Source organism: Hermetia illucens, chromosome 5, assembly GCF_905115235.1.
Source record: "Hermetia illucens chromosome 5, iHerIll2.2.curated.20191125, whole genome shotgun sequence".
In the NCBI taxonomy this organism is placed as follows: Eukaryota; Metazoa; Arthropoda; class Insecta; order Diptera; family Stratiomyidae; genus Hermetia; species Hermetia illucens.
This window is the reverse complement of record NC_051853.1, coordinates 58,374,454-58,396,980: the sequence shown is the minus strand read 5'-3', so window position 1 is coordinate 58,396,980 and position 22,527 is coordinate 58,374,454. Positions and strand designations below refer to the sequence as shown.

General features: G+C 37.8%; 2 protein-coding genes across 3 annotated transcripts; one reads left to right on the top strand and one right to left on the bottom strand.

Annotated features, from left to right (window-relative positions):
• Positions 1-820: 820 nt before the first annotated feature.
• On the bottom strand, positions 821-10,975 carry LOC119657265 (late secretory pathway protein AVL9 homolog). The gene is made up of 7 exons (XM_038064096.1): positions 10,734-10,975; positions 5,567-5,770; positions 4,826-5,513; positions 4,312-4,713; positions 3,969-4,146; positions 3,843-3,910; positions 821-3,782 (listed from the first exon to the last, which is right to left on the bottom strand). Exons 1-7 carry the CDS (start codon positions 10,797-10,799, stop codon positions 3,406-3,408), a joined length of 1,983 nt encoding a protein of 660 aa, XP_037920024.1. The 5' UTR covers positions 10,800-10,975; the 3' UTR covers positions 821-3,405.
• A 101-nt stretch (positions 10,976-11,076) lies between these two features.
• LOC119658434 (isoleucine--tRNA ligase, cytoplasmic-like) lies at positions 11,077-14,984 on the top strand. 2 transcript variants are annotated; one of them, XM_038065833.1, is made up of 3 exons: positions 11,077-11,166; positions 11,250-11,291; positions 11,356-14,984. In XM_038065833.1, exon 3 carries the CDS (start codon positions 11,384-11,386, stop codon positions 14,891-14,893), a length of 3,510 nt encoding a protein of 1,169 aa, XP_037921761.1. In that variant the 5' UTR covers positions 11,077-11,166; positions 11,250-11,291; positions 11,356-11,383; the 3' UTR covers positions 14,894-14,984. The 2 variants fall into 2 exon arrangements, with proteins under 2 accessions (XP_037921761.1, XP_037921762.1); XM_038065834.1 differs by having other exon boundaries at positions 11,086-11,291.
• The last annotated feature ends 7,543 nt before the right edge of the window (positions 14,985-22,527 follow it).

Below are 22,527 nucleotides of genomic sequence, written 5' to 3'. Positions count from 1 at the left end.
GAAACCTGTGATTTGGACATCATCGTCACCCTAAAACCAACCGCTTCCCAAGATTGGTAACCCCAAGGGTTGTTTTGTGAATTGTAATTTTAACATGATTTCACTATTCTTCGACATTCCCGAAGGTTGATAATCGCTTAAGTGAGATCATTTTTTGTCTTTTCTTTCAAAATCGCCACCGTTTAATGCGCGACGGGCCAGTACGTTCCACTCGTTGTTTTGTTGATCGCTTGATTTGCAAGACGACAATCAACGGCCGATGTTGAGGTGCGACGGTCTCGTTTTGCAGTCATTGTATTATAGAATGAATGTATTGTATAGTGACGTTCTCCTGATATTTTCTTAAGATTACTTTTTCACACACGAAGCCTACTTTTAAGCACCTACTTTCTTTGCTGCGAAATTAAATTAAATATATATCACATGATTAGGGTTTGACGATCTTGATATGGACTATTTTGCAGTTTTCTCAAGTAAAAACTCGTTTCTTGACTAAATTATGTTTTTGTTCTTGTCGAATCCAAGATCCCTCATGAGAAAGCACAAAACTGTTCATACATGGTGCACCTAACTTGCGAGTTGCATCTTGTTTCAATTCTTCAGAAGCATAGATCGTTTTCAGTTCAATGCACTTTGATTGACAGAGTACGGAAAAGGAAAATAAGCAAATAACCATATTACTTTTCAACATCGTTTGTAAAAAAGATAGTTTCTTTGAGCTCAATTTACATAAGCTCTGCCGACTACCCAAATGTAAAGGATGAGAAATTGTAAAAGGATAAGTGGATAAGTTTTACCTGCGAAATTAAAAATAAATAACTGATGTAATTACATAGATTTATTAGTTTTATAAATAAAGCACATATGTAGATACATCAATATAAATGTTTCCATGGAACTAAGTATGAATGGAATTTACATCATGGCTTTGTGCTTTGCACCAGCAACACAACGTGGAAACACAAATTTTATTCTGAACTCTTCATCAACCAAAATCTGTTCTCAAAAACATTGTGAAACGTAAGTATATGGCTCCGCAATATGACTAAAATAATTTTTCACAGCTTTTTTCCAAACGTGTTTTATATTCAAAGAAGTATAACTACTGATTAATATAAGAGCAGACACGATTACATCCGGTATAGGACCTTGGTACACACCATACGTATATTTCGAGGCGATCACTTGCCTCTGTCGTGTTGGGAAGTTTAAGAGTTCTCCGGGGACAAATGTTTGTGTCCATTTTAAACTGTAGTTCATTACTTGATTATCATTTTATTCGAAAAAATCATGATACTTCGGCTTAGCTTACTTATTTTATACAAGTATAATATATTTACTTGAGAAACAATTGCATTAAATACAAATTTGGAATAGAAACAAAATTACATCTTTCACATACTTTTATTTTGGCTAATTTAAAAAATTAAATATCGATATCAAGTATTTGAAGAGAGAGCTAGGTAAATGAGCCACTGACTCAAGAGTAATTATTGCAAAACCAACTAAACTTCGAAAATGCCTGGAAATTCAAATTGTATGCAAAGTACAGAAATCACTCTGAAGATTGGAACGGTATGGTAAGTGAGCAAACGCTCAAATTCAGCGATGATAAAAAAGGATTTACTAGGTGTATTAAGAAGTTCGCGGAACGCTATCTATCCGTCGATATCAGAACTAAGGTTTAGATAATATTTTAACATTCCATTTATCATTAAAGGATTCTCTGAATTTCAACTCGATCTGGCAATTATGTTTTCGTTTACAGCTTTTCTAAGGTGGCGTTTTGCCACAATGGGAAACATCGTGCGCTTATTAATTTTTTGTAAAAACAAAATTGATGCCAATGGAGATTTATACCGAAAACGTGAATGCGTTAGGCGGATCTGCTCCTTCGAAAACGATTTTTAAATGGACTGGTGAATTTTAAAGTGGTCGTACAAGCATTGAAAATGATCCACGTGCAGAACGCCCAAAAAGTGCATAAAATTCAGAAAACAAGAAAAGTACAGAAAAACAAAGAAAAATACAGAAAAGACGAAGAAAACAAAGAAATATAAAAAATCATCAAGTGACACACGAAAAATTAGTAGAGACCGTACCTATCTCAACTCACTTACACTGTCCGCTGGGATATCTTAAATGCCATTTTAAGTTTTAGAAAGCTGTGCATGGGTGTCGCATTCTTTAACAATGGAACAAAACGCATCCGAATGCGACTTTCTCACCCACATTTGGAGCGCCTAAGGAAAAAAAATGTGTGCCAATTTATCACCATGGATGCAACCTGGATCTACCACCATGATCCTGGATTGAAATAAGAAACTAACTGGTGTCCACCCGAATTTTCGACACGACAGCGAGTTCGTGTACAGAAGTCAGCTAAAAAGGGTTAGTATCGGTATTCTGCGTTGCCAAATAATTTTATTAGTGGATTACCTCCAAACCTCCTATGAAGCAGCTTCACATGAAAATAAAAAAAGGTAATTTTACATCAAGACAATGTACTTGCTTACAAAGCTCACAAAATAATCACGGAACTAAAGTTCGAATTGTTGCAACATCATATTTAAAAAATTAGCTTCCTCTGACGTCTGACTTTTCCCAGACTTCAAAAAATCCTTGCGTGGATATCGATTTTCACCAAATGAAGAGGTAATAGATGATATAACGGGATATTTTGCCGATCTTCCAGAAAACCACTAATGAGTCGGGATCCTTAACTTAGAGAATTGTTGGACTAAGTGTATAGAAGTAATTTTTACAACTATAAATCCGTTTTTTTCACTTCCATTTGCGAACTTTTTGATATACTTAGTATGCATTGAAGTTACGGCAACTTTATATCAGTAGATATGCACGAATCCAAAGATAATAGTTACGTTAATGGGTCAGAACGTCCTTGTAAAAGGTCTATACACTGCATTAAAGTAAAGTGCACACTTGAGAAATTCGACCAATCCTTTCTCAATTAGCCAAGAATGAGAACTTGCACCTGAATGCAAAAGGTAATAAAATTTGGAATAACAAAATATTCGTCTCATCCTTTCAAAAATGTTCACAAAAAGTAAACCTCTCCGCAAGGTTTACTTACAAAAAAAATGGAATTACTCTCTCCCATTCTTGATTCTGACGCATTAATTAGAATATAAGTACATCAGGCATCGAATATTCAAAGTTACATTATCGAAATCACAATTACATATTACTAAACCTGTTATGCGGTACATCGTACATGTCATTGTTATCATAATACGCGTCTTTTATATAAATACTAATCAATTGAATAATCACTACATACGAACTGTAAAAATGTTTCAAAGTTCTGCCATCTTACTATTCCCTGCGATAGGATTGATTTATACATCCTGAAAAAAACAACTTCGACAAAGAGCAAGAGAACGGTTATACTGTGTAAATGCCCCCCATTCGTTTGTTACTGTCTAAAAGTTCTGCCTCTTTTGCTATTTCAACAATTCCATCCTCTTTACTTGGAACGCTGTTATCTTCCACAATTTCCTCTACCAATTCATCATTAATATTTCTACTTTCAATCTGCTCACATAGATCCTCGCCCTCTGTTATATCCCCGTCGACCGACTTGTTGCCATCATTACTTTGTTCGTCAGATTCATTTTCTTTTGCAAACTGTGAGTCAACATGTGGATGCATCGACTCTGGCAAAGGTTGCTGCGATTGTTGCTGATTTACTGGGACAGGATTAGTCGTTATTGACGACCACCAATTAGAAAAGGCGCCTTTCGCCTGCGATATTGCACCACCTATTGAAAGTTGTAACCTTAAATTTTCTCTTTCGATTAAATAAAAGTAGGAATACGTACCAACTGCCCGACTAGTTGTATTTACAGCTTGATTAATTTTCCTCCCACTTTCACTATTATGCATTGTCCTTAGAAACAAAAATGATTAGCATTTCTCAGAGGTGTATTATTGTATTTTACCCTTACTGTGCTAATTTGAGCTTCATATCAGCCACCGATAACGTGCCGGCAAAAGGATGACCACTAGGAACTGAATCAAAGAAACTATCTTCTGGTTTCGTTTCGTACCACTCGAGATAACCTTGAGATTTTTTCCAAGCCATCATAAAATGACCATTAAAGTGTTCACAGTCCTTTGTGTTTTCTATAAACGCAATCACGATTTTTATTAAACATAAATGAAAATAAGAAAAAATATAATGGGTTTATCCTCAACTAAAGAGATAAAAGTTAATTGTAATGCGATAAAAGCCACTAGAGTTGCTAAGAGAAAACTTGCACTTTAGACAGTGTATAAACTTATTATTACCTTGCATCGTAGACATTTTCAACAGCGCCAACATGTAACCTTGGAACTGCTCCCGTATCCAACTCTCACTACCTTCAGCTCCTTCTTTTGGATTTTGAACGTGGCGAATTAAAAAATCAACGAATCTCAAGTCCTCGGTTGTGAGAACAAGTTGTCGTCGTAAATCCAAATCATTCGTTTCAATGGTTCCCGCTTCTACGTCGATTTGAACATCAGCTAAATTTTTTTTCTGATGGAAAAGTATATTCGACGTGCCAATAATGTAACTTAATACGGAAGGATCAGTAAGTAGATCCATATAGGGCAACGATAAATATGGCAAGCATAGATGTCCACTGGCGAAAATTGGAATTGGGGCATGCCATAACTCTGGTTTAATCGAAATCAACGGATGTAATGTAGCTAAAACATACAATATTCAAGTATTTACCTTCCAGAATTAGATTGAATCAACCTTAGATAACAGAGTGAAATGCACAGCTATATACAATGTGTACAAAACTATAAAACTTACATGCTAAGGTATCCACACTGGCATCACGAGGCAAGGAGTTCCTGTCTGATTTCTTCGCATCAGATTCAATAGAATCTGCTCGATTTAGCTCATACATTTCGCTAGCCTTTTCAATTCCCTCTACAATTTCCCCCTTCGGTTCCATGCAATTACTTATCGTTTCACTTATGGTTTCATTATCACAATCTTTCGTTGTAATTTGGAAATTATTCTCACGATTTTTCCCTGTCGTTGAAAAGTCTGGCATGGGTGACAGTGGTCTTGACGTTCGTACGCAAGCAACTTCTTGGAACCCTTTCTGCATCAACTTCGGGAAAAGCGATGCAACGCCCAAAATCAGGGTGCACATATTGCGAACCGGCGAGCTGAAACAAACTACACGACGTTGCAGTAAAAACAGTTTGAAAAGAAGCAGAGTTTTATGGCGCCATTTCAAGATGATCTCCCTCAATGGGAGTCCAACATCAATATGGCAAAGAGGGTTGGGTTCATCAATCAGACAAGCATTTAATTGATCGTATGCTTTCACTATGATGTCTGTACAAGAAAAATCTCCTTGATCGAAAAAAGCATTTGCTATGAGCGATAATTTCACTTCAATATAACCGTATAATGGAAGCGCAGCTAAAATGCACACGGACTTTTGAACTGTACTGCGCGTTACATCTGCCGTTCTTATTTTTAATTTCTGCAAAAAATGGTTTTGTAATTATAAAATATGAATTTGTGATTAAAACCTACTTCAACAGGAATCTGTCGATAACATGATACTCCGTAAATGCTGTCGGTGGGGTCTAGAAGACTAGGAAGATTGAAGAAAACCGTGTCCTCGGAGAAATTATGTGATCCATCGGGCAGAGCTAAAGTTGGTAAATACTTCCATCCTGATGGGCACTCATTTCGCCCTTCGGTACCAGGTATCAGGGGAGGATAAGAGAATTCAACCTGAAAATTAGAAATAGTATACACATCTAGATATTTTCGGCTATTCATACTATAGTTAATGTTCGGATAGCAAATTGTAAGTGCCTGCATGGCAGACTCGTTGCGGCGAGGAACTTTATGTTCCATTAGAAGAATTCTATTGTTTTCAAGTTGTCTGCAGTTGTCTGCAGAATAATATTATTAATATCGATGGACCCCAAATTTGGTGGGAACTGTGAACGCACACGCAGATCGTTTTATCTTGAATGTAAGGGGGGGGGGGGATCTCCATATATACACCAAATATAGCCGCGTGGGGTATCAAACGAAAGGTATCGATTAGCATTTTTCAAATCTTGTCAAAATTTTGACATCTAATGTACATGTTGGGAAGGTGGGGGCTGGAAAGTGTCAGTCATTTCTTCCACGGACTTATTCTCAGAACGTAGTCAACCGAAAAATCTGAAAAGAATATCGAAACTGCCACTATACGGTGACTTCCTCTTTTTCTTCACCCTTTGTCCCGCTCATAAGCGGAGGTGGCTCGTCATGATCGATTTCGCTATTTTAATTTATCAAAAGCCTGATCAGAAGGCAATCGCGAGGTTTTCAAATCCCCATCCAGTGTATCAAGCCACCGTTGTTTCGGCCTGCTTTTTCGACGCTTACCATCGACTTCGACATTCAGACCAATCTAGGCAAGTGAATTCTCGTTAGCGCGAATTTCGTAACCATACTATCGAAGACGGAGGTATCCTTATTTCGTATGTATCAAAGCGAGTTGAGTTGAGTTTATCTTAGCACCACGAAGCACAGTCATGTAGACTATAATATAGAACATGATCCTACCAAGTTTCGTGTAAATCCCATTGTTTCTAACAAAGTTACTATAGGTCAAAATTATCGCTTCTTTGCTTCTTTGCAAATTCACTGAGCACACTGAAATGTTTTATATAAGAAATACACAAAACCTTACATATCTGAAGCGTCCAGCTTTCGATTTTCCGACTCAATTGACTGTCTGTCACACGCACTTTTCTCTGAAACAACCGTACCGATTAACATGGAATTTGATGACGATTTTGAATTACATTGCTGCACGTTGAACTTATACCTTTTGTGCAATATTTTTTTTTACCGAATATGGCCATATGAGGTATCAAGTGAAAGGTCTCGATAGTACTTTTCAAAACAATTTTATTAATTTTAACATTGGTTATAAAAGCGAGGGGTGCTGGGGCCCGAAAGGGTCAACTTCTTGAAGGACCCATTCTCAGAAACTACTCAACCGAAAAATCTGTAAAAATCATGGTATCCATTCTCTTCGTATCTAGGCCTCAAGTACTCTCCGTTTCGATACCTGTTCAAATAAAGTCAATAATATTATACTAATATATTTTAAAAATTTGCCTTCCTGTTCATCCTAGATCCGCAAAACTTTACAGCAAGATAGACTTTAGTAGGAAGCACCATTATGGAAATCTTACTAGCATTAATAAAGTTATACTGAGTCCAAGTTGTCCCTTTCATGTCAAATTAATACTCCCTACGAGATAAAATGCCAGTACCACATCGAATTGAATATCGGATATAGTCAACATATGGGCTACGAGCTATGTATAATGGGAACCATCGGGTACCCAAATATTTTGACAAAAATATCAATAAATCCTTCTGTATCTGTAGCGTCAACCCTCCGGCTTCCGACTTGTATAATCTCTATACTCTATCCTTGTTTCTAATTCCTTTGCTTCTTAAAATTGTTTGGATTTAGTGTAAATACGACGACAAATCAAGCTGAGAAATCAAGAAATTCCATTTGTTTTTGCTGAAGATACTGCTTATCAACCTTTTCAATGTGAGTTCCAGCATTATCTTACGGGAAAATAAACGACAGACCACAATTTTTGCCAAATTATAGCAAAACCCGTTATGTTATTTTCAATCAAAAACAGAACTTCTTACTGTTCGTTGCATTCAATAACAGTTCAAATCATTACACTTCGTTTCTCCTGTTATCGCGAAGATAATAGCTAAAATCATCCTAGAGTCCATCAAAGAACACTTCGAAAACTTAATTGAAAGAGGCCAGGCTGGTTTCCGCTCTCGGTGCTACTGTATCGACATCATTAACAAACTTAGGATCAACTTGAAGCAGCGTGCAGATTTTAGATCCCCGTTCCACCTGCTCCTCATTGATTTCCAGAAGGCTTTCGACAGCGTGGGGAATCTGGAATGTTCACTGAAAATGAACGCCAATGAAACTAAGGTACTTAGTCTGACTTTCTCTGCCTATTTGTGCATTAATGACCAAAATGTCGAAGGCGTCGAACGGTTTGTACATCTAGTAAGCGTTGCTCTTCCCGGCCCATAGAGGCACGAATGACCAATCCAGGTGGAAAAAAATATTTTATTAGCCTATTCTGTAGCAAATTTTACGCTGATCACGAATATTCCCGGCATGATGGAGGTTATAAATGTACCGATGGGAAGCAATTGGTAAAACCAACTTTTTTGTTATTATTAAAATCACTATCAAGCTAAACTCCTTTTTGAATTTAGACTTAAGCCTTAACTTTCTGCTTTTCATTTAGTGTTCTTCCGATTCCTGCTTCATACTCCATAATTAGGATTCTGTCTAAAACAAAACGTTGTTAAAATCGGTTTACTATCTACTGTATATCCGTCTATCTGTCTCCCGCGTGCACTTTTCTCGGAAACCGCTACAATTGAGGTAAAATTTAATTAAAGTATTAGAATATGAAATCTCATGCATTAACTCCAAGGAATTATTTTGCGTGGAGTTTAAACGAGGTCCCCATACAAACAAAGAGGGAGTGCCAAATTTATTTTCCCCGAATATAGTCGTGTGGGATATCAAATGAAAGGTCGAATCATCGGTAGTAAAGTAGGGTAGGTAGTGAAGGGCCTAAAACTACCAATTTGAAGTGATAGAAGGCTCATTCTTATACCCAACCAAATCTCTAAAGACGCCTCTATGTAAAATCTATCCCGTCTCATATCGATCCTGTTCAAAGACAGTTAGTAATGGTAATAATGTTAATGTATTACCGAATTTTAGGGAAAAATTTGTCTGAGGATCACATTTTAGAATCGTAAAATACAATGTAGGCCATAATAAATTAGAGTGAATCAAAATACAGCATAGGATACCAGTATCACATTAAATTGAATCCTCTAACGAATCAAATTCGTATACATTAAGGTGTTCTTATTGAGTACAAATGGAATCGTATTCTTACATATGCCATACACAAAACCTGTCATACCTGCTCCCGGGTTCTGATTTATTTAATTGTGAATCTGTAACTGATAAGCAAATAACATTTATATGATCTAACTCACATGTGTAATGTAGAGAGACAAAAATCGGTTATTTCGCTTCAATACCTGCAAAGTCTGAACATAAATCGACAATTGAAAGGAGCAGTTTGAAATGAATCTTTATCTATTGGCCAAGACCAGCTTCCAGCAGTCTATGGGTATCAGTTGTTCTATTTCACAGTTACCATTCCATATTCAAAACCAATAATTGCAGAACAATATCGTACTTTTCTGTTGATATGGGCCGTGTCTCGTTTCTCGGAAATCCAAATTGCGACCGGCAAATATCAATTTTATACTTCTGGTTTGAAGATGGCAGTTTACTTTTTTTGTTTTATTTTTTATTTATGTGGTACTGAATTATTAACTAGATCATGCTAAGTATGATCCCAACATATACACGAAAGTGTGAAGGAGCTATTCAAAGCCTTGCTTGCACTGCATTCATCCATTTATGTTTTTTTGAAAGAATGAACTTTAATTTTCCCTTCACACATTAGTGAATATTAGAGGTTCCTTTCTTAATATGTGAATCGGCATATTATGTTACAGATTTTAATAACAATTACAAGATAAAAGGAATTTTACAAACGTAAAAATACACACCCTTTATCTTGAGAAGCTAGGCGGCGTAGTACTACTTCCACGGTCAATAATAACTCACTAATACCAAATTATTGAATTCAATGTCTGCCATGAGTCTCAGACTACTTGTTATTTGTTTATTTTTACGTATTTGTCCTATCAAAATAACGGCCTCTGTTGGACCTGTAAACATTTTAGGTTTTTTTTGGCTTGAATTTTTTCCACCTAGTTTGATCGCGACAGTGGCACCGAACATGATGTCACTCGATATATCAACAGCGCTTCTCCCTGTTTTATTCAGATATTGAAGGACAACTCCATTGCGGATTATCTAATGGAACCCACCCTCTCAGGGCGAGTGTGTCACGTTTGAACTATGTAGCGCAGAATAGTAGAGGAAGAGTGCGTGATACTCGGAAAATTGTGAGGTGGGTTGAAGCATACTGCCCAGAATCGGCAACGATAACCTGTAGCTGTTTTCGAGGTTCTAAGCCTCACATAGAGGTTCATCGTAACCCTTTACAAAAATATAGGAAAAAACAATCGTAGATATAAAAAAAAGAAAAATTTAAGGCGCAGTAACTTCCATTCGATGTAATCGTATTTGCAACATTTTTCGTGAGATAAAATATTAACCCTTGCATTTGAAAAGTAACTAAAAGACGTCTTTATTCCAGCGACGGCTCATGATTCTTAGAATACATTCTTTCATTAAACGTAGTACACATACCCACCAGGGCTAAAAATCAACACGGAACACTTTGAAAGGCTAATAGCTATTACTTCTAATGATTCTCATTATTTGCTTTACCAGACGCGACAGGAAGTGTTGTTAGATATAACTTAAACGCATTAAAACCATGAACTAGAAGATAAGTGTCCGGACCCTACTCGCTATCACACTTCAAGGGAAGCCTTTTCTCAAGATTTCTTTTTCCATACAAATTCACTTGCTACAGATGACAGTCGCAAGGGATCGAGCCGACCTCTGGGGCCAATCAAACCACATTTGATAAACATTCAACAACACATTTAACAGCAAAATTTGATCTACCTGGCATCCTTTTTTGTGATGGAATCCCACGACCAGAATATGTAAAATTGGCTTTGACTCTGACATCTTGGCAACTCATATAACTGCAAAGTTTTCACACCATCCTCCCAACATTGATTAACATGGAACTTCCAACCCTCACAGTGAAATCTTATCAGAAATCCGAGCCGACAAGGTAAACAAAAATCAGACAACTGAGACTGGAACTGCAATCACTGACGTTTCACTCACTTTTTGCAAGAATGACATTCTTCTAATAAACCTAAAGCTTGTCACGGTTGGCAAAGCTTCAGAGGAATTATGCCAATTTCCTGATTTTCCCAATTGGAAAGCAATCGTTACTGGAATTCAGTTCCACTCATTGTTTAGGGCGGTTTATTGTTTTGTAGTTTGTGAAATATTGAGAAGGACATCGACTTGCTAACGTTGCAATGTAAGTAAACCAATAATATTCACATTATTCAAGATAGTGAGTAGTGAGTGCTGAATTACAACTAATTTCGTCCAAATACGCAGTCTAACTAAGAATTGCATCATCCTCTGCAGACTATAGAAGATGTAAGATTATCCATACTTATATTTTCGTTATTTATCTTATTTAACTATTGCTATCCTCTTGCAGAAGCCGTGATTACCGCTAGCGCGCAAAAATGTCTTTTCCTATACAAAAGAAAGACATTTATCGGTCGTCAAATGCGATATCCTTTCCACAAGAGGAGGAACGCATATTATCGTATTGGCAAAATGAACGAATTTTCGAAAAAGGGCAAACAATATCGAAAGACAAACATCAATTTACATTTTACGATGGGCCTCCGTTTGCTACCGGCCTTCCACATTATGGCCACATTCTCGCGGGAACTATAAAGGATATTGTAACTAGGCACGCTTACCAAAACGGATTTCACGTTGAACGACGATTTGGATGGGACTGTCATGGACTTCCGGTGGAGAATGAGGTTGATAAAATGCTCGGCATAAAGAGTCCCAAACAAGTTGAAGAATATGGAATAGCAAGATACAACCAAATGTGCCGAAAGATAGTGATGAGGTATGCAGACGAATGGAGAGGTATTATCGGTCGCATGGGGCGTTGGATAGACTTTGAAAACGACTACAAGACTTTGTACCCTTGGTACATGGAAACTGTTTGGTGGATATTCAAGCAATTGTATGAAAAAGGTCTAGTGTATCATGGTGTTAAGGTAATGCCATTTTGTACTCTTTGTGGTACACCTTTATCAAATTTCGAAGCTGGGCAAAATTACAAGCAAGTTACAGATCCTTCCATTGTAGTGGCTTTTGGGGTAATTGATGATAAAGATAATGCTAATCTTTTAATCTCAACTACCACCCCTTGGACTCTACCAGCGAATTTGGCACTGTGTGTGAATCCCAATCTATTCTACGTCAAAGTCAGAAGCCAGAAAAATGGAGATTATTATATTCTAAGCGAATCCAGTTTGGAACGTGTTTGGAAAACTCCTAGCTCGTATGAAATAGTGAGTAGATGTCAGGGACAAATGCTGTTAGGCCTGAGGTACAAGCCAATCTTCCCCTACTTTGCGAGTTTAGGGTCAAGAAGGAATTGTTTTCGTGTTGTGTTGGATGAATATGTTTCACCAGATCAAGGAACGGGCATTGTTCATCAGGCTCCTTACTTCGGTGAAGATGATTACCGCGTATGCCTGGCAAGTGGCATTATATCAAAATCAAGTGAAATCATTTGCCCTGTGGATGATGGTGGATGTTTCACTGATGAAGTAACTGATTTTAAAGGAAAATACATCAAAACAGCTGATAAAGATATAATTCAACTATTGGCAGACAAAGGAGTTTTATTCTGTACGGAAGAAGTATCTCATAGCTACCCGTTTTGTTGGCGTTCCGACACTCCATTGATTTATAAGGCGGTGCCCTCTTGGTTCATTCGAGTCGAGCAGATGAGACCTAGTCTTTTAGAATGCATTGCAGAAACCTATTGGGTGCCGGAATTTGTTAAAAGCAATCGTTTCGGAAACTGGTTGGAGGGTGCTCAAGATTGGGCCGTAAGTAGAAATCGTTTTTGGGGAACACCAATTCCAATCTGGACATCTTCTAATGGAGATGAAATTATTTGTGTGGGCAGCGTAGAGGAATTGGAAAAATTATCTGAATGTAAAGTCACTGATTTGCACCGTGAGTCTGTTGATCATATTGAAATTCCGTCTACGATAAAAGGGAAGCCGCCACTTAGACGCATCGACCAAGTTTTCGACTGTTGGTTTGAATCAGGATCAATGCCATTTGCTCAAAAACATTACCCATTTGAGAACAAAATAAATTTTTTGGATTGCTTTCCAGCTGATTTTGTTGCTGAGGGAATCGATCAGACGCGAGGATGGTTCTACACATTGCTGGTAATCTCAACGGCATTATTCAACAAAGCTCCTTTCAAGAATTTGATTGCAAACGGTTTGGTTTTAGCTTCAGACGGCCAGAAAATGTCAAAACGCAAGAAAAATTATCCTGACCCAATGGTCATTGTTAAAAAGTTCGGAGCTGATGCTTTAAGACTGTACCTTATCAATTCGCCGGTAGTCCGAGCTGATAACTTACGATTCCGAGAAGAAGGTGTTCGTAATGTCGTAAAGGATGTTTTGATACCGTGGTACAATGCCTTCCGGTTTCTGGTGCAAAATATTAATAAGCTTGAAGAGGAAGCGCAGATTAAATATCTTTATGATTCGGCGGAAAACCCTGTGAACCGGGAGCAGTTGAATTTGATTGATATTTGGATAATATCATATAAAGAAACTTTATTAAACTTTATTTCGACAGAAATGCAAGCCTATCGATTATATACGGTTGTTCCCAGACTCGTTAGATTCATAGGGCAACTTACGAATTGGTACATCCGATTGAATAGACGTCGTATTAAAGGAGCTTTTGGAAAAATGGAATCATTACAATCAATAAATGTTCTGTTCGAAGTACTATCTGCGGTAGTCAAAGTAATGGCTCCGTTCACACCATTTTTTTCTGAATATTTATACCACCGGTTGGCTTTATTTGAACACATTCCTAAACTCGAATCTGTTCACTACGAGATGATGCCCAAACCAAATCCTCATCTTATAAACAAGCAAGTAGAAAATGCAGTCAGTGGAATGCAAAAAGTGGTCGAATTGGGTCGTATAATTCGAGAGCAGTCAGCTTTGCCATTAAGGCATCCTGTACAAGAAGTTATCGTCGTCCATAGGGAATCTTCATTCCTGGAAGATATTCGACGTTTTCAAAACTTTGTTTTGGATGAATTGAATACTAAAAGACTTACACTGACCACCGATATAAATGCATTCGGGGTAAAAATTTGCGTGAAACCTGACTATAAACTTTTAGGACGCCGATTGAAGGAGAAGCTAAAAATTATTTCATGCGAAATGGAGCTAATGACAAACGCGGAGATATATGAAGGCATGTCGGCAGGCTTTTTCCAATGCTTTGGTGAAAAAATTGATACGACTGCAATAAAAGTAAATTATAAAGTGTCTGAAAGCCAAAGAAATGTGAAAATGATGGGTGATAGGGATTTGTTAGTCCTTATTAATTTGACGGAAAGTGAAAGTCTCCAAAGAGAAGGTATTGCACGTGATATTATAAATCGCGTGCAAAAACTGAAAAAGAAAGCCCACTTGCTGCCAACAGACGAGGTTGCTATTAGCTATTATATAAAACATGATTCGCCAAGTCTTCTAATACCCATTATTCAGGAATTCCGCACTCTTATAGAGACAACCATAAAATCTTCATTCAACATTTCAACTGATCCTGTAGAAGCAGCAGACGCACTTCTCACAAACGAATCCTTTTACATTGAAGGCGAAGAACTAACAATTTCGATTGCGCGTATAGAAAAAATCATTTCATCAGACTTCGAATTTAATGCAAATGTTTATCTTCATGATGATGTTAAGGAACGTTACTCTTCAAGTCGGAGTGGCGTAGTTAAATTGAAACATTCAACTGGAGAGTTTCTTTCAATAGATGATTTTCGAAACGAAATTGATATTTTATTTGGTCTGTATGGCATGAATATTGTAATGAAATGTGATGAGAAAATAGTTCGGAATGTTGAGGATTTAGTATCGAAAAATGTATACATTCACAATAATTTTTGATTTTGGAAATAATCTGCGTTACTATTCGGTACGTAATAATAATGGTATTAATTATGATGTATTAAAATAAAAAAAAATAAATGAACTTGAATTTTCACTCAGATAAAATTTTCGTACATATTTTTATAATTCGTTGGCAAAATTAGGTATGGAGCATATTATTTCTTCTTCTTGTATGATGCTACAGTCCGATGTCAGCCCTTGGCCTCCCGAAGTCTTCGTCTCTATTCTTGTCGAACGACCGCGCCCTCCTTTGAAAAGCCGAGCAGCGTGTAACTTCCATTATCCACGGAATCCTCCCATCGATTACGGAGGTTTCTAATGATCGTTCCCGTTTTGCTTTGTCATTGAGTAGGCACCTGGGAATTTTTTTTGTCCATGCGCTCTACATTGCGCACTGGATCTTTTGAATCTTAATATGGATGACAACTTCTTGTTTGTTATAAAATATACCTACATTTCACTGTTGTATTTCACTCGGGATCCGCCGTCCACTTCGTCGATTGAAGATAGTTGTTCTCTCAGCCTCGGATCTGAAGATTAAGTTGCAGCATTTGGTACCTCCTCGAAAAATTGCTTCCATCATTTTTTACTTATTCCATGTCTCCGCCAAGCTTTACAGCTGCGTCCCTGCAAAATATGGTTCTAGGCCGGAATGCTGGTGTCATTGCTTTTCTCAATTTGTAAACACATCTAAAATTATATCTACTAAAGTTATCAATGAATCTGCAGATCTCGACATTTATATGCTTCCATTTCTGTTTTCTGCAGATCTTGTCAGCGGCACGTCTTAATTCTATGAATCTGTCTCCTAGGTCGCTCCTGATATTATTTACATGTAATGTTTCTCTCAATAATTACCTGCTAGCACTGTTCTTCAAACCATTCGTTCTTTTTGCGCCGTGATTCGTGGCCGACAGTTTTCTCTGCAGCAGACTTTATTGCTTCTGTTAGCCGACTCCACTTCCCACCAACGCTATCGGCATCCTGTTGTTGGTTCAGCGTCTGCAGGATTTATTCTTCTAACACTCCGACATACATGTTTTGATGTACTTTCCTCGTTTTGAATCTTTTTAAAATCGAAACTTGAAGGGGAGGAGTTGGTGAAACTGCAACTAGTGGCCGCTATCTCAAGTTGTTCTGCGGCTTGAGCGAACGACAAGAATGTTCATTGAGAACGTGATCGATCTGATTGAACGTCGTCTCATCTAAAGAGGCCTATGTTCTTTTGCGGATCCTCATCATCATCAACGGCGCAACAACCAGTATCCGATCTAGGTCTGAAGGAACTACAAACACCCAGGTTTTACGCCGAGGTAAACCAATTCAATATCCCTAAAACCTGTCTAGGGTTCTGGCCTACGCCATCGCTCCATCTCAGGCAGGGTCTGCCTCGTCTTCTTTTTTTTTCTACCATAGATATTGCTCTTATAGACTTTCCAGGCTGGATCATCCTCATCCATATGGATTAGATGACTCGTCCATCGCAGTGTGTTGTACCGGATTTTATCCATAACCAGACGGTCGTGGTATCGCTCATGCATTCCATTGCAACCGTCCATCTACATGTGTGATTTTCGACTAGACTAGATAGGGGAAATTATCAACGATCTCAAAGTTGAAGTCTCGTATCTCTATTGTTTTCGTTTGACAAGTGCGATTCGATGTTGTTGGCTCTTTGTTCTTTGACACTGACGTTGCCACCATGTATTTCGTCTTGCCTTCATTAATGCACAGCCCAAGATCCGCCGCCTTCTCGATCTGGATAAAGGTAGACTGTACAACTCGAGTTGTCCTTCCTACAATGTCAATATCGTCAGCCTAGGCCGGTAGTTGGGTAGACTTGAAGAGGATGGTGCCTCTTGCATTGACACCTGCATCGTGAATCACTTTCTCCAGGGCTAGATTAAAGACGATGCGTTGTTGATGTTGAATGATCTCAAGAGTGATCATGCTGCTTTTATCTGGCCTCGAACATTGGTCATGGTCAACCTAGTAAGTCTTATCAATTTCGCCAGGAAACCCGATTCTCTCATGGTCATGTACAGTTTTACACAGGCTATGCTATCACATGCGGCCTTGAAGTCGATGAAAGGATGGTGCAACTGATGGGCATATTCCATCGCTTGCCGCAGAGAGAAAGTCTGATCTGTTGCTGATTTGCCCAGAGAGAAGCCTCTTTGGTATGGCCCAATGAAATTATGGGCGTATGGGGCTATCCGATCTAGCAAGATAGCGGAGAATATCTTATAAATGGTACTCAGCAATGTGCTATCTCTATAATTGCTGCATTGCTGGATATCCCTCTTTTTATGTGGGACAGATAATGCCTCGTTGGTAGTCATCAGGCATTGATTCGCTGCCTCATAGTCCATCAGTTGATGAACCGCTTGGTGTAGTCCATCTCCATTAAACCAGCTTTATGCTTACGGCCAGATTATTTGCCGAAGTACAGCTATATAGTAACACATGATAGAAAAAAGCTTAAAGGGAGCTCTCCATATAACTGGACTGTATTATTAGTGCTTGGTACAAGAAGGCAAGCCTGTGCATTTATCCAGTTAATACCACCTTAGTACCATACAAATATGCCCCTGCATTTCTGGAGGCCCTTGTGGGGCTACTTTCTCTCCATCTTCAGAATGTGCTGGAGTATTAATAAGGTGAGAAGGTGCCTAAATTGAAAGAAGATTGACATTCTTTCTCCTGTATCTCCGGTATTCTGAATTACTGTAATCAAGGGATAGCATGACAATGAGGGAAAATAACAGATGCCAAGTTGAAATACTTGGAAATAGGGAACATAATTCCTAACGGTTGCAGTTAATCGATATTCTATAACCAGTGCAATGCCAAGGGAAATTGACAGTATTATTATTGTGCATCAGTATACGTTAATAAGCAATGCTTTTTTTAGGGTGGGCCAAATATCCATGTCGGAATCAACTTAACTAAGATAAACACAAAACCCTTATATCCAAAGCGTCCAGTTGCTGGTATTTGGACTTGTTTGTATTTGTTTTAAATGAACTTCTGCGGACTCAGGAGAGAATAATCAACTCTCACTATGAAACCAGATACTAATGAAAGTGGACTATCAATCGATACAGTTTTTTCATGAACAAGTTATTTGTGTAAATAGTTCTCGAAAATATGCACAATTGAATGCAACTTTTCTCACATAAGAAAACACAAAATTGTTTTTTCCTGAGGTCGCCAGCTTTCGCTTTCCCGACTTGTGTTGTTACTCTAAAAATGCAGGAATGAAAGAATGACTCATGTGGGTTTGGGAGTGGATTTTGAGACGTGAAAAAGTTGTTGCCTACGGCGAACTAATGTCTGAGTGCCAAAAATCAATGAATACAGAAAGACATTTTTAAATACAAAATATATTTCTTACATTCCATAAACATGAATAATTTTCAAGAAAACCATCGTTCAGTTTTCTTATTTTCTGACTGACATTCGTTAAAAGTTTTTTTTCAAAGCCAATATCGGATTCAATTTTTCTTTGAAAAATTGTTAATATTTGCATTATTTGCAATGTAATTTACTCTGGTATGAAATCTTATATTTTTAAATCCATGGAAAGTTTGGATACACAATTAATATTACATCCATATCTATTTCAAGGAATTTGCTTTTGTTTTCCGTACACTGTTGCATAGTTGTGATGAGAGAATTTGAAGTAATTATACATACATTTTCCGAAACAGTTTTTAAGTGCTTTTGTTACAAATGTTGTAATGAACAATTACTGAGTAGAACATTGAATGAAGATGTTTTGAAATAAAATATGAGCTTAGTACCCGTCACAACTGTATTCTTCTCGTTGTTTTTTCCCCCAGGGAACATGAATGAATTACTCATACGAAAACAAAATATATTTTTCAGTGAAAAGTAATTAACTCTAGATTTTCAGGAACTTTTGGCAATATACAAATTTCTACTGTTTGGACAGTGTTTGGGCAGGTATGTTAAACATTTTCATAAATCAATATTGGGCACTGGATAGTATTTAGATCATTGAAAATTTTAAAGTAAAGATTTTATTTCGGCTCTGCCAAAAAAGGAGAACTGTTGTTTCGTATTTGTTTTTTTAAATGGAATTTCTTAAAAGAAACATTAGCAAATGTTTCTAATACCTTCAATGACAAGCACCTTCACGACACATTTCTCTTAGAAATGTTATATATATTCCGAATCCTCTATATTTTTAAGTAATACGTATCGTTTCCTATAAATATTTCAGGGAAGATCAAACTGGATATAGCTGTCCAGAGAAACCTCAACTCTACCGGAAAACCATGCATTCATATTGGTTTGCTCTTTTAATACGGAAACCCAAGGGTCTATGCACAGCTGATCTGCAAAAAAAGTTACTTTCGATCAAAATCTAAAGTCTACCTTTTCCATTTGAATAGAGGCTGAAGGTTAGTATACACACTATTCGGCGCTGAAAGTGTTTTCTTAGCCTAAGGTGGTAAAAGGTGAACGCAGGGATATTTGTTAAGAGATGGACAGGAGTACTACCCTTCCCAACACTATAATTAGCATGCTTTTGACAGACCAGATACTTTCGGTATGTAGACCAAATTATTCCTAGTGAGTCTCGGTTCATATTAGGAGGATGGAGTGAGTTCAAATATCGCAGGCGGACTTAAAACGGGAATACGCAGTGTGGCATTGTCAACTAGAATATCATAAATTGTGTATTTCGTTTGGTTGGTTTCGATCGTAGGGCAGAAGCTATCTTACCAGACGTTTCAGGGTCGGCGGGTCGCACTAGTTAACAGTTAACAGAAGAACCATGTTGTTTCTCAAATTAGTGCAAGAAGCCATTAAGTGGATGACGGGCTCAGGACAGCTTATTGCCAAAAAAAAATTTTATTATATTAGAGGATCCGAAACTACACCACTTGTCTCTGGACCTTCCACCTGCCATTCTCACATACTCGAGGAGTTCGATAAAACCCGAGTTGCGAAGGGTGCATCTGAAATAACTCTTGTCACAAAGCTTCATTGGAGATTATCTGGCTCCGTGGGAACCGAGATGGTCCTTTAAGAGCGTATCCTCAAGGAGAGTTTTTAGAGGACGTACTATCGGCTCAGTTATTTGCGGTTGGTCTTCCAGGTCATCATTGATAGAGCACCTTGTAAGTCTAATATGTGAAGATATTAAATAGGCCTCGCATCCACTGGTATGGGTGTCTCAGCCTGTACACAGTAGAAACTAGTACCACTGTTCAACCTGCGACGGGGTCTAGCTGTGATCTCCAAATCAATTCAACTCTAAAGAGAACCATGGGGTTATGCCTACACGGCATTCACGATCTTCCACCAAACGAAATCAAAATTGTTACGCGCCAGGTTAAGCATTTTATTTTTATTACATCTGTACTTGGTTGTTAAACAAACAAAGTAATCGTACATCGGAGCAGCATAGGAAATATAGTAAGCGCTACTAAAAGAACTTGAATGATCTATGTCCAGAAACAGATTATATCTGTGAGGAAAGTTGTACAAGATTCATTATCACAGTGCGCCGGGGTTGTTACCAGAATCCGGAAAATGGGAGCAGTGACCAAGGTAAGTAGGAAATCCTGGATGAATATGAGACGCATTGAGTTCGAACCGTTAACCAGTGATCTACAAATAGCTTTCAAAATGTCGAGCGCTTGGAATAGCAGCCAATATTTAACGAATCACAGGGACGCGGGATGTCTACACTGCATTCACGAAAGAAAATCCATGGCGTCTTTAAGGAATTATTATTGTCGAAGCAAATGATTTTTGATTTTCAGATACCTCTAATAGAAACGAATACTATTAATGAAGATAAGTAGCATGTTGTAAGTGAACTAAGATCATAGGATTAGAACTACTACGTTACCATTACATTAGATACTTAAAGAGAAGGAAATAATCTAGGCTCTAACATATCTTCACTAAATCGCTTGGAATGTTATAGCTTCAGTATTTTACACAACGCATCGAATGTATTCAAAGGAAAGAGGCGATCTGGTCTAATTATGCTTCAGATTAAGGTTACATAATTCAGCAAGTCCTCAAACAACCTCTCCGCGGTGGCTGCTGGACGACGTCTTCGAATGGCCCAAGAGTGTGTAGGGCAGGTTGGAAATATTTTTATCCAATTGACAAGGATTTGCCTGCTGGTCATGTTTTAGGGGTAACCGTGGCGGGGGACGAACCGAAACAACAGTACAGGGACCGTCCTCTGTACGCTAGAAAAGGTGCTAATGTGGCCCCAAGCCAAGGTAGAATAGCGCATGCTGAGGACTGCGCGGCAAATGGAGGTGTCAGCCGTAGTGCCGCTTATAGGGACCTCCAGGAGCGAAGAAGCAGGTTTCCAGCTTTGGGGGGGGGGGGGGCGCTGAACAGTCTCAGTCGTGGGAACATAGAAGGAAATGAGCGTATTTTTTTGACATCCCATCGCAGGGAGTAAAAATTGCTACGTTCCAAGGTTAATTTTCTATTTTCACTGAACGTGGTTGTTTACATTTTCAAAAAGCCGCTAACAACTTAACCTTTTCATTAGTAAAAGTATCATGTGCTCCGGATTTATTATCCATGTTTGACAAGTATCCGATTTTTCGATGTTACATTTATGACAATTTCGGTTGCACACTTTCTGCTGTTATCTTTTCCTAACAAAAAGAAAAGGAACTAGAAGAGTATTAGACATATCAAATCGAATGAATCCGGTGTGTATTAACGTTTTTTGTTGCCTAATGGAAAACCTACCCACAAAAGACTAGGCAACCAATGTTGGGCAATTAGCAATGAGTTGCAATCGACAAGCAAAGATGATGGATTTAAGGATAAACATTTTTTTCTTCATAGTAAAAAAGTATATATTGTATAGGATAACTCTTAAAAAAAATTACACAAAGAAATAAACAAAGCATTACTGGAAATAATATGTAGATTTACTCAGGCAACTGAATAGCGCGTCGAAAAGGAGTTTAATAGTTTCGATTTTGATCAATTGTAACAATGCTGTACCTCATGAATTTCCCTTAGAAGGTAGACGTGCGTGATTCCCCTGGGGCGGAAAATAGAGGCTTTGACAAAATTAGGCTGCTTGTGCAATTTTGGAGAGGACCAGCGCTTCGGGCCAGGATTTTCTCCCTGCAACCCTCCCAGAAGGTGTAGACACTGAACATCCAGTATTCTTTAAGCATTTTGCGAAACAACAAAGGATTTTCGAACAGTACGCAACGAATACCATCCAACAACCACCGAATTCACTTCATTTAGTTCCCTGCATTTAGTTCCTCCGTTTTAATCAAATTAAAAAAATATTTTCGGGAAAGCGTTTCAGTAGTCGAGAGGAGATAAAGAAAAAAATCGAAGATGAACAGCACGTATGTGCTAGTTAGAGTCAGTATATCAGTAATGAATATTTCATTTAATACGCATATCAATTATCTAAATGTTATTTTCCCTTGAATTTAAGCTCCCAAAAATGCCACCATTGAATCAAACGGAATTTGTTTGCACATGAGAGAATTTAATTCACATTTAGTAGACTTTTCTCATATACATAAAGATCTTTTTAATTTCAAATATATACATAACATGATTTTCTTTTTATTTTCCTTGCAAAGAAT

Bases quoted from the DNA above. Each gene is read 5' to 3' on its own strand.
- LOC119657265 (XM_038064096.1), bottom strand. From the start codon at position 10,799: ATGTCAGAGTCAAAGCCAATTTTACATATTCTGGTCGTGGGATTCCAT. The intron at 4,147-4,311 runs GTAATAATAAGT...TTGCGTTTATAG, and splicing joins GAAAATGTCTACGATGCAAG to AAAACACAAAGGACTGTGAA. The intron at 3,911-3,968 runs GTAAGGGTAAAA...TTTGTTTCTAAG, and splicing joins ATGAAGCTCAAATTAGCACA to GACAATGCATAATAGTGAAA.
- LOC119658434 (XM_038065833.1), top strand. From the start codon at position 11,384: ATGTCTTTTCCTATACAAAAGAAAGACATTTATCGGTCGTCAAATGCG.